The sequence below is a fragment of the Hippocampus guttulatus genome, chromosome 9, assembly GCF_054856545.1.
Source record: "Hippocampus guttulatus isolate MCC_2025c chromosome 9, RoL_Hgut_1.0, whole genome shotgun sequence".
In the NCBI taxonomy this organism is placed as follows: domain Eukaryota; kingdom Metazoa; phylum Chordata; class Actinopteri; order Syngnathiformes; family Syngnathidae; genus Hippocampus; species Hippocampus guttulatus.
The window spans coordinates 5,163,395-5,178,136 of record NC_141269.1 but is presented as its reverse complement, the minus strand read 5'-3'; the positions used below and the strand labels follow the sequence as shown (position 1 = coordinate 5,178,136).

At 46.2% G+C, this 14,742-nt stretch overlaps 1 protein-coding gene across 2 annotated transcripts in view; it reads right to left on the bottom strand.

Moving 5' to 3' along the window:
• cxxc4 (CXXC finger 4) overlaps positions 1–11,663 on the bottom strand; it is a 35,445-nt gene extending 23,782 nt beyond the window's left edge. The window contains exons 1-2 of one of the 2 annotated variants that reach the window (XM_086121201.1): positions 11,467–11,663; positions 3,827–4,778 (exon numbers count right to left, since the gene is read on the bottom strand). In XM_086121201.1, the coding sequence (XP_085977327.1) occupies positions 3,827–4,651 (825 nt within the window). In that variant the 5' untranslated portion in view covers positions 4,652–4,778; positions 11,467–11,663. Of the gene's footprint in view, positions 1–3,826; positions 4,779–6,023; positions 6,501–11,466 lie in introns of those variants that run through there. The other variant, XM_086121200.1, reaches the window with a different exon arrangement.
• Between the last annotated feature and the right edge of the window lie 3,079 nt (positions 11,664–14,742).

Below are 14,742 nucleotides of genomic sequence, written 5' to 3'. Positions count from 1 at the left end.
ACCCGAAACCATTCGATCCAACCCGCCGCCGCCCAATCGTAAAAACAATTAAGGCTGCAAGGCGAGATGACCGGGCCATAGCACCTGCTTCTGCGTAGTGCTCATTTGGGCAAACGCCCCAGTAGATGTTGGTCAAAGTACAAGCCCAGGAAGACGTTCAAAATGGCTGCTTCGAACCAAAATGGATGATTTTCTGAGATTTCGTTCATGGGTGTTGAATGCGGGGAAACTGGTTTTAGGGCCTAAAGTAATTTGATTTCTTTTTTTGGGCTTTTAACCCTTTCCTGCAACAATATTGATAGCCTGTAACCTGATAACATGCTAGACTGTCATGACCGCTGTCCCTGAAAGGGTCAATGCCTAAGTTTTGAGGCACTGTGTCAGTGTTCGGGACTTCACATATTATAGGCGCACTTGACAAAATTGGTTTTGTATGATTCATTATCTGATACATTAAGAGTTTGCGGTTTCAAAAGAAAAAAAATCTCAATGACATAACTATTAATCGAAAACTCAGGAAAGTTTTAAATAATACAAAAAAACAGAATGAGAGGGTGTTTCTAACCTTTTGACTGACACTATGTACATAAGAGTGAATACATAAACACTGACTATTCCACGATCTTTCTAAATCACCCGGCGCCTCGGGCGCTCCCCTCGGCACTCTCCTCTTAAACTCACTCGACGGGTTTTCAATGGGGTTGAGGTCTGGGGATTGAGAGGGCATGGGAGGAGCTTTATTCTGTGTCTGGTGAACCATTTCTACAATCTCCGGGGCGAGAGTATCCTTCTGCGATAAAAATGGAACTTATTTCAAGGATTTTAACGCGGGAACCAGGAATGATGGAACTTGTCTCGCTGCAACTAGAATAGCCTATCGAATAGCATTGCCGTGCTCGCAGAATCACACTCATTTGTCACTCAAGTCTGTCACACACAGCAGCCTAGCGGTTCTAGTTTTCTTGGGAGGATTATTTTACTCCGGTCAGCAAATCAAGTTAAAAAGAATGAATTGGACAGCTCTTGAAAACAAAGCATCAAATCGGTAACATTTAGTGTTTTGCAACTTAGCAACATGGTTAAGACATGCTAACAACGTAGCAACCGTGGCTCACATTGGCTTGTTTACAGTGGATTTTACATTGAGTGCGTGTCTCGTGGCTATTTGTGAGGGGCATGGCACAATACTCTGCCCACATCAGTTTAGCATTGCCAATCGGTCTAGGATACCTGCTGCCTGTTACGGCTCATTCTGGAGAAATCCGGACTAAAAGCAGCCTTGTAATTCACAAAAAATGGGAGGCTTTGAACTAAAATGTTATGTTTAGATTTGAATTTCATACATGGGGTGTTGAGATTTTCCTGCGTCCTGTCCTGACGAAACATGCCGACACGATTTTGTGTTGACTGGCGAAGCTAGTTTTGGGTTGCTAATTTTTTTTTTTCCTCCAAATTTTCCAGACAGCACTGATACGAATGGATTTTTGAACATCAATTTTCACCAGGACACACGCACATTCAAAACGTTTTTTTTTCAGCCTCGGTGAGGACACGAAAAAATATGATTCATTTGTCTGAAGAAGCAAATCCAAGAGCGCATTCGCGCCGCTTGGTGCTCGGGTCATGAATAACGCCTTATAAGAAATGATATAAAAAGCCACAGAACATTTGAACCCACAAAAGGATTTCCCCACCGTTGCCAGTCTAGACATCGCAACGCATTTCCGTAAACGGAAAGGCTCGTAAGTGTAATTACCGTTATCGGAGTCCATCATCAGAATTAGCGAACTTTACAAAGGTTGCTTTTAAAAGCAAGTGTGGTTTTGTCTTGGCGAGTTTACCCGTACATTAAAAAAAACAAAAAACAAAAGAAAGTGACACTGACTTCCCGGACATCTGTTTGAGACACCTGTTTGTACACAAGCTTCCGATTGCCACCTATGTGATGTAAAAATTGCAAGCTGTAACCCGCAAGAGGAACATTTTATTGTCAGGCATAAACCTCGGTGCCACTTTGAACTACGTGATGCATGTAAACATCACAGCACGGTAAAGTGAAACAACTTTCTGCCGAGGGAAGTCATCAGTTTAGGTGCTACGTTTACAGCAGATTCAAGAGAAGCAAACCTCCTCTGATCTTGCCTTTTTTGAGTTTCATTTCAGGATCAATATTTTCCATGGCGTACTTGCAGGGGCGTAATTAGGGGAGGGAGTCGGCGAGACTTAAAAACCTCCAATCCCTACACTAGAAACTTTTTGAACTTGGGAAAAAAATAAATAAAGACATTTTAAAAAAAAAAACATGCAGTCACATGCTCTTTTCAGCCAACATTTCTCTGAAACTCCCTTGAACACATCATGAACACTCGCTGCACAGGCGGGTGTTGGATAGTGTCGGCCATTGGACGTAATTATTGTTATCGTGCTACTTCTGCTGTCATTTTATTGTCAACCGCAGTTTGACACTTTTGGGGTGTTTTGTTGATTTTTTTTTTTTCCCTTTGGCCACTAAGATAGGAGCAGTTGAATGCGAGAGATGATCATTTGCTCCTAAAAGTGGGCCTACAGCCCAGCTATGTGGTCACCCTGACTTGAAGACTAGACTACAAAAAAAAAAATCGATTGATCAATGAGAACACGTCCCGTTGTCAAATTCATTCTGTGATGTCAAAGTGTAATCATCAAATTCCGCCGTCACTCACGTTGAGCCCTGTTATGAGACCGGGAGCTTTGAAAGCCAATCGTAAAATCATAAGAGAGCCTAACAACTCGATGAGTACGACAAATGATGTCGAATGCATATGACCAAGACTCTTAAGAGGAGGTCCTCGGTTGTGTATTTTGCGGTTAAAGATGATGAGTAAACAAAGAGATGAGAACATTTCCCCTTTTTTTTGTTGCTGTTTTTGACTTGATTGGTATTTTTGTGGCCCCAAAAGTGGGGGGGGGGGGGGGACAAACATTAACCTGACGACTGAATTAGCCCAACTTAGTGACCAATGAAGCCACATTCCACCTGACATAGAAATTCAGAATTTAGGCCCGTGCCTTTGGAACACAACTCTGTCCCGTATACCAAGAACCAGCTGGACAAGATCAAGTGTTTCAAAATCTGCCCAAACAACTTTGACATCAAATTGGGAGAAAAGCTTTTGCTTCGCGATGGAGTTGATCTTTTCTCGTTGTTTCTGTTTCATCAGTGACAACCAAAGCGCCGACTTTAACCGGTGACCAAATTGAAGCCAAAATGAACCACAAACGGACATTCATGGGGTATGTCGTGTGGCTTGACGCCCAAATATAGTTTGTTCAGCGGAAGCAAATGGGCTGGAGATGGGAGGTGTTTTGAGAAATGCCATCAGCAGTCCTGCCATCGCTTTCGGCGTCTCTCCGTGGTCGGAGGAGGCCGAGGCTTTGCGGGATATCGATTCTCTCCGTCCGGAGACGGTTTCCATAATTGGTTCAAATGACCGGGTGCCGAGAGGGATGGCTCTCTGCTGAAAACCATTTCCCAGCCCCGCTTGGAGGCGAGCCAAGCAAGCGCTGGGTTGTTCGGATATGTTCCAGCCCCAGTCTGACTGGCAGCAATTAGGGGTGTCTGAGCCAAGCTCAGCTTGCGCTTCGCACAAACACCCCTAATTACTGCCAATTAGGCTAGGCGGGTAGGCAGATTTGAGAAGCCGGGGGGGGGATGTTCAGGCATGGGTGGGCATGGAAACAATTTTCGAGGGCTTAGAACGTGATTGGATGAAAAGGTTAATGCTTCGGAGCGCACTGGGATAATCACCAAAAAAAAAACGGGGAAGCCGAGCCCCCGGGTTCTCACCTCCAGCGACGAGCCCGGCTTCTTCTTCAGCTCCTCGCATTTCCGAAACTTGCAGATCTGGTGGCCCGTTTTGCGGTTCCGACAACTGCTGCAGACACCGCAGTTGATTAGCCGCCTGCAGGGCGCGCAGACCCCACACCTTTTCCTCTTCTTCTTTGCCGGGTTTCCACTGGATGCCGAGGAATTATTCTGTGGGCAGTCTGCCAGATTGGCAATTTGAAACGCACTGTCTGTAACGGCTGCCGAGGCTGCGGGGGAGTGAAGGGCTGTCATGACGATGACCCCGGGAGGTAATGAGATGCCCCCTAAAGCCGGAATCGCTGAAAAAGTTCCAACGCGTTCGGGGAGATTCATTATCTCTGCTTCGGCAGCGCCGCATTTCAGCTTGTTCATGCATTCTCCCGCTAAAGGTCTGCAGTGTTCGGGGGATAAGGTAGAGAGGAAATTATTATTTGCCATTTGCAGCGTCTCTGGCGGCACGCCAGGCTTACCCGGCCTCTGGGAGTCATTTCTATGCATGCTGGTCCTATTAGGGTTTATTGCCGCCGATTTCCTCCCCCAAAGCATGGCGTTATCGCAGTTCCAAGGGGACATGCCGATCCTGGCGCTGGGGAAAATGGGCGTCGTGATGCGAGCGATCTTGGCCGCCTGCGGGAAGGCCCCGTTGGTTTTGTAAAAGTTTGCAAAAGATCGGTACCTTTCCATTTCGGCGTTATAATCCAAAAGCTGGCTTAATCCACCGTCTTGAAGATTATCCTTTTGTAAGAGCGACACGTCCGCGTTTTGTCCATTTTCGATGCAAAGCGCGCTGCTTAGGTTCGCCATGGCTGAGGGAGGGCTTGTCGGCGTTTAAAGGACGAAGGAGGGGGTCCGAGCGAGGTGACTCCGGCCTTTGTCGAACTCCAGCACCTTACCAACAGCGTCGTACCATCCTGAACTATCTTGTCTGGCGCTACAAGCGGGAAGAAAGGACCAACAATTACACGTCACATTTTTATTCCAACGCAATCGGTTCAACATTTACGTGTATACAAACAGAGCCAGCGCAAACTAGTCGGGCCTGATCCCCATCGTCACTACAATGGGGAAGGAAAACCGTGACCATAATTCCAAAGATTTAACGGTGCCGTTTTCTTGAAACATATTCGAAAATGATCAACAACGTTTTTCATCAATATTAGAAGACACAAGTAGCCACAAAACACAGATCCTTACCTCATTCCTGGAACTTAAACCTTTTCAAAATAAAACTACTCTGCAGAAGCCAAGACGAGCATCCGTGCATCAAAATGCTCCTTTGCCCGGCCTCGAAAAGATCACCTGGTACATTTCCCTAACGATATAACACCAAAAGCCACTCGGGAATTTGCATCCAGAGCGTGGACCAACTAGTGTCATCCGCTTTGTGTGTGCGTGCGTGTGCCTGCTTCATTTCCTCTATGTCACACCCCAGTCCGTCTGGATTTGGTTTCCACAGATAAAAGCCCCATTAGACACATGCAGCCCAACTTCCATTACCTTTTTTTTTTCCAGTACCCCCCTCTGTGCCTCCCCTCTTAATTGGCAAATCTGATCCATTGCCGGGACACTAAAAGGCGATTCGAATCGCTTGCATGGCTCTAAATCTCCAAAATGCATTACAACCACCACGTGGAGGGTTCAAAAGGGCTCGATACGGCGGGAAATACTGACAGGTTATCATATCGCCAGTTGGATTTGATTTCTAATCATCAGAAATAGAGACTTTTTGTCATCCGCGCACGGTTTGCACATATGGAATTTTTTTTTAACGCTGACACGATGTGCAAAACCCGCGGCCAACACAGTAAACAGAACCCCCCCTTGAGCCGATTGATCAGCCCTCCTCGGGGTGATTATTACTTAATCAATTCACCCGTGGAGCAGAACACGCCGGGCCCAAAGGCAATCAAGTCTAGCTGCCATCGATTTCCAGCCTGTGAACAAACTTTGGAGAAACGGAAACATCCAGCGCATATGTGGAGCTCTGGAGAAAATACTTCAGCTTCCAAAAACAAAAGGTCATATGCAAGTAAAGTGTCAAAACATAATCGATTATAATTAATCATATTGCCTGGGTCACTTTTGACAGCCACATATACGGAAGCACGCGGGATGAAAAGACGTAGCACGCTTTTAAAGTGAGGAGCAGGATAGGGAGGTGCTTTCAGCTACCTACCAGGTTCCCGTTGAGAGAAGCTCCCGAGGCGTTAGCAGCCTGCGGCTGTGCACGCGCACATTACCGCCGAGAGATGCGTGGAGCGCAGCGTGGAGGTGGTAAAAGAAGAAAGGAGGACTGGGGTTGGGGGGGGGGGGCAAAGAAAAACAGAAGAAGATACGCTCAGACTCCAAAACGCGCTCAAAACAAAAGAGCCATCTTCTTGTTGGTAGTGACTTTGATACCAAAAAGACCACCAAAAAAAAGAAAGAAAAAGAAAAAAAAAAAAGAAAAAGAAAAAGTGCAGAAACCGTGTTTTTGTCCAGCCCCCCTCCACTGTTCAAAATAACGACGGGCTCGTTGGAGGAGTGGGAGTTGCTGTGCGTCCTGATCCCGGGCTTTGTGGAGTGTGTATGAGCGCGTCTCTCCGCCTGCCTGCCTCTCTGCCTGCTCGCTGGCTCCACCACCGCCGCTTGTCGCTGTGTGTGGCTGATTGGTGCTGAGGTGAGGACGCGGAGATGCGGACACCTACTGATCATTGGCTGGAAATTACTATAGAAACACGCAGGGGGTGGGGGGGGGGGGTGGAGAAGGGAGGCTGGCTCAACGCAAGCAGGGGCATATATAAGCACCTGCACGTTGGATTATTTTTATCGCTAGTAATTTCGTTATAAGGACGGGCTACGGAGGCGGCACGGTGGGCTGGTGGGGAGGAGTCTGCCCCATGATTTTGAGTATCTGGGTCCAACTCTAAAATGAAGCTCGCCTGGTGTGGAAGTCTCCCACTTCATCACCGATTCCCAAAACATGCATGTTAAGTTCAGAGAAGAGTCAAACCCTTGAATAACAACTCCGGGCAAAAATTTTGGCATCGCCAGTCTCAGAGGATGTTCATTCAGGTTGCTTTTGCCAGGGGAAGTGATCCAGATTTGGAGACGGTACACCTTTGGTCCAGGTAACTGACTGCAAATGAAAATGTCAGCACAAGTGGTGAAGGTAAACAGCAAATAGACTAATATTTTGTATAACACACGACAATCCACTTATTGGTGTCTTAATCGTGGATCAGCCGTACAAAGACTTGAAAAATCAGTTTGTGTGTAGAGCGCTCACCCACTATTTGCGAGGGGAGAAGGACCGAGCCCTGCAGAGAACAGTCAAAATAACCGCCTACTCCCAACGTCCCATAAATGTTTGTAATTGCCTACAGATGCCACAAGATGGTGGTGAATCACTCTTTTTTTTTTTTTTTGTTCAAAATAAAGCTCCAAAACACCTTTCAGCATAGGTATTGTGGCACAAAACAACACTTTCGATGCTTTTGGCCTGAGCAGAAAAACAGCACAAAATGTAGTTTTTCAACAAATAAGGGGGATAGCCCCCCCCCCCCCCCAAAAATCTCTAATACACAAGGAAACGCTGTACCTCAAATTGTATGGAGCAGAGCTGGCTCCCTCTGTCCAGGGACAACCAGAATGGTTCAAAAAAAAAAAATCCCCTCGGGATTCATCACCATTATAAAGCCGCCTGCTGGCCACACATGCCGTGCTTTGCTCCCGCAGGCACACAACAGCGTGCACATTTATTTCACGAGTCCCCTGCGTGATAGCGTGGGCTCTCCGCTCATGTTGGTGCCTGTGGCTTTGGGAGTTTAAATGAAATCACCACTTCAATCGACGTCCTGGATTATTACCCCCCCCCCCCGCCCCCCTCGCCCCAACACCCTTCCCCCTCCTTCGCACCTCGACGCTCAACATTTATTCCGGGCTTCAGGGTGCAGTTTGGAACAAAGTCACCGTGGCGCGCGTGCTTCACCTCCTCAATTTCATGTTGGGGCCAATTATTAATTAATCGTCCATGCAAAATTGATTTATATGCCCCCTCCTATATTCAATTTTAGACCGCAACCACTGGCATATAAAAAGCTCGCCATTGTGTCATTACAGGCACAATAGCCTGTCACTGGGGTGGGATTCTCAAAGGTTCTTGAAATTTGAAAGGCAGTTTGTCAGTATTTATTTCAGTTTGACACGGCAGTTTGTCAAACCCCAGCACACGCGCACACACACACAATCAACCGCAAGCATGCCAAACACCAGCACTGAAGCCGGCGCCAAACCCCAAGTGGACGAATCTTTTGAACCCCGCCCCGAATAATGTGCACAGTCGATCTCAATATGGCTCTGTGACCCTTGATAACTGACAAACTTTTGACTGCAGCACATTTCCCAGAGGACAGATATTAGATACAGTAAATAACATATTATTATGATGGCATTTGATTAACCCTTACATGGACAGCCGTTCCTACGGTGGACAGTTTACCAAGTTATCAGGTTACGGGGTGCGTGCAAGGGTTAAAGCACCATTGATAATAAAAACTACACCGCAGGAAAGAGAATACTACTTGCTTGATATGGATTTGAGTGGAGTCAAAATGGAAGGTCAAGTCAAGTACAACTGCAACATACAGCGCAGATGAAATTTCCTACTTCTTTCCTCCCAGACGACAAGAGGAGCCGCTGCGGGTGCCCGCACCGCCATCATCAGGGTGCATCTTGTATGTGTGCATCTAACCGAATTGCGATGGCACAATCCGCCTGCCGTATGCGCCACACACATGATGGCACTAATCGATAAGTGAGATTGGGCAGCCCGGGGATGGAGTTCGAATACCGTCCCTAAGCTGAAAGCGTTCGTCGTAAACAGACAAATAAATCATCACAATAAAGTGGAACGAGGATTCACTTGACGCCGCGTGGCTGTGAATCGAGACCGAGGGCAGGAAGAACATGGACTGCTGCGGTTCATCGAAGAAGCCCGATGAGCGGGCATTGCAGCATACATATCAGAGGGGACGGGCATAATAATTAACGGATCGATAGAAAAAAAAAATAGCATTTGATCGTGTGGCACAACGGCACCCAAATGCAGAACCGTCTTCAACTTGGATGTAGCTCTCGGTTGGTTTGCTGCCAAAAATGTGGCCAGGAACATCTGAAATTTTGTCAAAATGACCGTCGCTTCCATTTCGAAATATAAGTGGTGAAGGTAATCGCTTGACGACGCAGCGGGTTTGCTTCAGGTTCTTCCAACGGATCCGACTTTTTAAGAGGAACGGTTTTTGCTCTCAAGTGGTTTTAAAATCCAATGGCATTGTGCAAAAGACCGCCGCGGGGTCTCTTGTCGCTTGTAATGCCGTTTTTCATTGGTCAATTGAGATTGATCCGCCGTCTACGCAGCGCAAACCGGCTCAATAACACCCTGATGATGAAGGATTAATCAACTCATGTCATATGAAAGAAAATGGCAGGACTAATAAGTAGACCGCTGCTTTTACCGGTTGATCATCTGTTGCCGACGGTCACGTTTAAAAAAATGTTTTGACATTTTCCAGATAACTTGATGTTCTCCCAGTACGCCAACCACATCATTTCAGCGGCGACTTGCCGGAACCGAAATTGGAATGGCTTCCATTTGACGATTAATCCGGTTGTTACCCGTTGCCTGATTTATGCTTCAGGGCGAAGTTTTTGGATGATTCAGTCTTTGAAATCAGTCAGGTTTTTTTTTCCCATGCACGCACTGTGTTTTTGCATTTCGTCGCGCGCGTGGGGGGGATTAGGAACGGGATTGTCTTGACTTTTGCCAAAACTGATGACGAATCATACGTTTTGAGACGTGAGACACCGATGACGGCTTATATTGAAAAACATTCTCAAAGCAGAAAAAAATCCCCCCCCAATGCCCGCCCGTATCAGAGCCTCTACATCTGCGTTCGACGAAGCTCTTCTGTCTGGAAACCTTTTTTTTTTTTTTTTAAATCTTCTGGGCAATAATAGCCCTCGAGGGAAATCTTGTCGTGGTGGTCCTAACCTCTGTCTGCGAAGCCACGGCGCCGTGCGAATCTCCAGCGGCGGGGAGGCACGAACCCTCGCGGCGGCCCTTTGTTCCACACTATGCGTGCTCTGGAGCCGATCCCCGAGCGTCTCCTCCTCCCCGCTGTTATGGCGCGCTTTTAACTTAAGCCGGAAGAGCAATTAGTAACCATGAAGCCAGATTTAAATGTGGCCCACATTTTGGGGAGGTTGACGAAGAAGGGGGGGGGGGGGGGTGAGAAGTAAGAAGACCTGGGTGCTTGAGGAGCGACGGTGTGATCCACTGATTCAACCTGATGCGCAACGCTGAGAAAACATTGCAAGGAAAGCAAGGAACACATTCATCTTGAAGAATATTGCTGTCAAACGATGAAGCGCGTCAGATGATCATAAGCCACGAGGAACATCAGAAAATTGAAAAAAAAAGAATTTATAAAAATAAAATTAACCATCTTCAGGTTCAGCCAGTCCTCTAGTTATGTTTTGTTGTTTGTTGGATTATTCTTTACACTATGTGCAGGACTTGAGATTTCATCGAAGCCTAAGCAGATTGTGTGTGTGTGTGTTTTTTTTTTTAAAACAATCTGCAAACAGATCCGATGTGAGTTGTTTAAAAAAACAACAACAAAAAGTTCCACTTTTGTCTTATCTGTCCATAGGACATTTTCTCCGAAGGTTTTGGGCTTGTCAATGAGCATTTTAGAAAACTGAAGTCACATTGCGGGGTTATCTTTCTTTCTTTGGGGTTTTCGGGGACAGCGGTTGCTCGAGTGCACAGCTGTTCAAATGTTGTTCTCTTTTCGATTGATTCATCTGCCTTCCGAGGTGATTTTTTTTCCCCCGTGTGTGAAGACTAATACGGTAATTTAAAGAAAAAAAATCCTGATGTAGGTGATCATTATTTGTGCATGACAGAGTTTTAAAAAATTGACTTTGCCTTGAAAAAGAAAATAAAACAGTGTACCTTCGGGAAAAAAAACAGAGATGCTCTGGGGCTGCTTTTCTCCATCCGGCACATCACATATACTGTAATATAAATGCTAATCGTTCAATGTGAATCGACCTTGCAGATACTTATGTTCCTTAATTTCCTTTTTTATACAGTCGTGGGGGGGGGGGGGGGGTGTTGTGTAATTTTTGTTTTTTTTATCCATATTTGAACAAATCAAAGGTTGACAGCCATCCTAAAATAAGTCGAACCTTACTGATCCTCATGTTTTGAACGTGCAATCTACTGTTTGCCATTTGGCCATTTGTGATTTTTTTTTTTTGGGGACCAGTCAGGAACGGAGCAAGCATAAATAAGACCGTCACTCCAAACCGGCAAATTCATCATGACCGAAATGATTTGGCATCATTTTTGTACGATCCTCGTCAATGTCACAACAATTTCATTCCCAATATAATTTGACCATTTCCCCCCAAGTTTGCATTTCATAACAGACAAATTGCGACAGCACAGCCGTGCTCATCCTGATTGTCATTGGGGTGGGGTGGGGTGGGGTGGGGGGGGGGGCAGTGTGACATGGGGCATCAATAAAAATTAAAGCAAAGTGTCGTCCACCATAATCAATATTTGCTCCTACCTGCCAACGGTGCTTGTCCGTTGTACATGAATGTAAACAAGCACATAACGATCCCTCTTCGATCTGACAAGGTGTTCAAGTGACCACAGGCTTTGTGGTTGGAGGCAGACTAACCAAGATCAAAAACGGACTATTTTCATAAACACGGAGGCAAGGGTAACGTCTCCAAAACATTTTGGATCAAATTGTTGCAAATTGTTTCATAAAGAAGCCCCCCCCCCCCCCCCCCCCCCCCCCAATGAGGACACTCAGTGTCTGTCTGAATGAGTGACGATCAGGAACGCTTTTTTGTTGTTGGTTTGTTTTTGTGCTAGTATGTGCAAACACAGTCGCCAGGCTCATCTGTCGGTTGCGGGTAAGCAAACATTTTGTGCAAACAGCAAGATCTGCGAAGCACCCGTTTAAGTCGACGAGTCACATTCAGCAGGCGAGTCGCTTGCCTGCCGTCCGCCGTTTCAGACCACGGGTGAAAAGTTTGAATATGACGTCACCTTTTTCATGTCACAGTATATGTTCCCGGCCCAGATTTTTGATGTTCTTCAGTAAAAATGCACAAAGAACAAAGAATTATACTTGCACTTGCCAGAATCGGGGTCAAATTAACAAGTTTAGGGTAATGGTGACCGTCTCGATATGGCTTTCGCTACCATGAGGATTGGAGGCGGAGTTATCCTACTCGGTGTTGACTTAGTTTCCAATGCCCCTGTGACGACTTGCGTTTTTTTTTTTTTAACCAAAGCAACGTGTGTAGTGACTTTCCCGTTGTATTACTGTAGACCTCTGGAGATTCAGAGAGTCCCTCCAGAGCAGTGGATGCTCACCATCCGGACGGGGAATGAATGGTGTGTATATAAAGCCACCAATGGCTAATTTAATCATATCCACTCGTATTGTACTCCTGCTGTTAGACTCTGTCAGCTTAGCAACTTAACGCAACGACTTCCAATACAAGAGCAGTATTATCAATTCTGTCTTTATGACAATAATTGGTTTTGTTTGACACGCGTCAGAGAGGTATTCATTGATTTGTGTCCTCAATAAAAATACTGGCCACTCTTCTCAGTATAATGTAGTTCAACACTGTTGTCCCTGTCAACACCAAATGGCATCCTTTGGTACAGTTCTCACAAATTTTAGACATTTCATTTATCGGCTATGGGGAAACTGAATAATAACTTTTGGATTGGTAAAGCGCAGCATTGCATGGCTGTAACTCGACGTCCCGAAGTCGTTGGGCTGAATCAATCACGTGGTTGCAGTGGGGCTTACTCGCATGTTCTTAACACCCTTTCCGTGCCAGCGTCCTATTGAGTAGAATAATACATGGCTATATGGCTTTAGTTCAACTTGTGAAACCTCGACGATTGCAAAATTTGATTTTTATGGTCACTGAAGGTTTCTCTCAAAATCGGGCATTAGACACAGTATTTTATTGCATTCAAGTCGAAGGATGGGCATTTTGACCACATTCCTATGACCGCGATAGAGAAAATGAACAACCAAGAACATTTTAATGATGTAAAGGGGGGTGTCAAACTCATTTTCGTCGCAGGCCTGATTTTAGTTCCAGTTATCTTTGGAGGGCCGTTATGACTGAAACCATGTAAAGTAGTCAAGAATAACGGTTCATTCACCTATTGTTTAAGTTAGTGTGATGAGGAGTTTGGTCACAATAAAATGCTTGCAGTATCACTCTTATTTATTACAAATGAGAATTAGAAATTTTGGTAGCGATTATAGCAAGCATCGTGAAAATTGACATCTTTGATTTGCTTTTGGTTTTGCGGGCCACATAAAATGATGTGGCGGGCCAGATCTGGCCCCGGGCCTTGACTTTGACACCTGTGACGTAAGAGAATCTGTCTACATGTTCTCAAGTCCTACTTTGAAAAAACAGCAATTTTTAATGTTAAAATTTCTCACGTGAGCGCTTACGTCTTTTAGGGGTGTAGCCCCCCTTTAGACAGCGAACACGATTGACTCCACAGCGCCTCTGCTGGTTGCAGTAGGCCTGAGCTGGGCGACACAAGCCGCCGCTCCACACACGACCGCATTGCCACGGTTTCACGTTTTGACGATTACACGCTGAACGCCGGCTTCGAAAACACTCCCCGAGAGAGAGCAAAATAGCGGGACTCCGGATCACCTGCTGAAATATTCCCTTGCATGTCTCGCCTGTGAAAGGTGTATTCGTGTGTATGTCCCAGAGGCCTGATGGATGAGGAAAACAAACCAAAACCCCCTCCCAAAAACAGTCCAAGCATTCTGTCTTTGCACTCGGTGTCAGTCATTCTGTGAGGCGGAGAGGCATTGAGGGAGGGCGGTATCTATAAAACAAACAGTGGAAGGACAGACGTGGCAGGAAGGGAACTGCTGCCAGACACATTACAAGAAGCTCTAATGAGGGAGCCCACGCCAACCGACCCCCCCCCCTCCCCTCTACACAGAGGAGCACGAGGCGGGAATTAATTGTGAGGGCGATGATGGCGAGCGAGCTGTGGAGCAGGTCATTATTGCACGCCTCCTCCTGGAGCGCCGCGGGCAGAGCGTGGAACGCCACGCTGCTTGCACAATTCCCATGATCCCACAAGAGGGAGGGGGGAGGGGCAGATAGCAAAGGGGGGGGGGTGGAATGACTGGGACGTAGAAAAATAGGGAGAGGAAGACAAAAAAAAATAGAAGAGGAGGCAGGAAGCATCCTCTTTGTTGGAAAGAGGTGCATAATTATGCTAATGGTCATTCTGTGGACATGGGCATTAATTATGATTGGAACATTGGAGAAAACAACAGATTTGCTTCAAGAATGTTCCGTTTGTGTCAGGACCAAAAATCAAGCGAACAGTAAAATAAAAATAATGTGATCCATGATGTGATTTTTTTTTCCCTCCCCACCTGTGAACAGATGATGCCTTTGGTGACGATTTTCAAATGTGCCCAGGCGGTGATAAATCACCCCTTTTCCTCATTTCTCTTTGTCACGTTTGACGCCCTTGTGAAACCGATGACATCACTTCCAAAGCATTGGACACACTGCCCTCTAGTGGCCATGGCGCGTATGGTACGTACATGCAAGCCCACCTAGCTGGAACCACGTCCTGTAAACCTTGGAGACAAACCTCCGAAGATCGGTCCTCTCGCCATGAAAATAACCGACAACATATTGCCGGGATAACAAGAGAAGAGGGGGAAAAAAACCCAAAACGTCATGGAGTAGCCTGGCTCTTGTCAGTCTCTCGACCTCAATCTATGAGAAAATCTGTGGCAAGAACACTGACG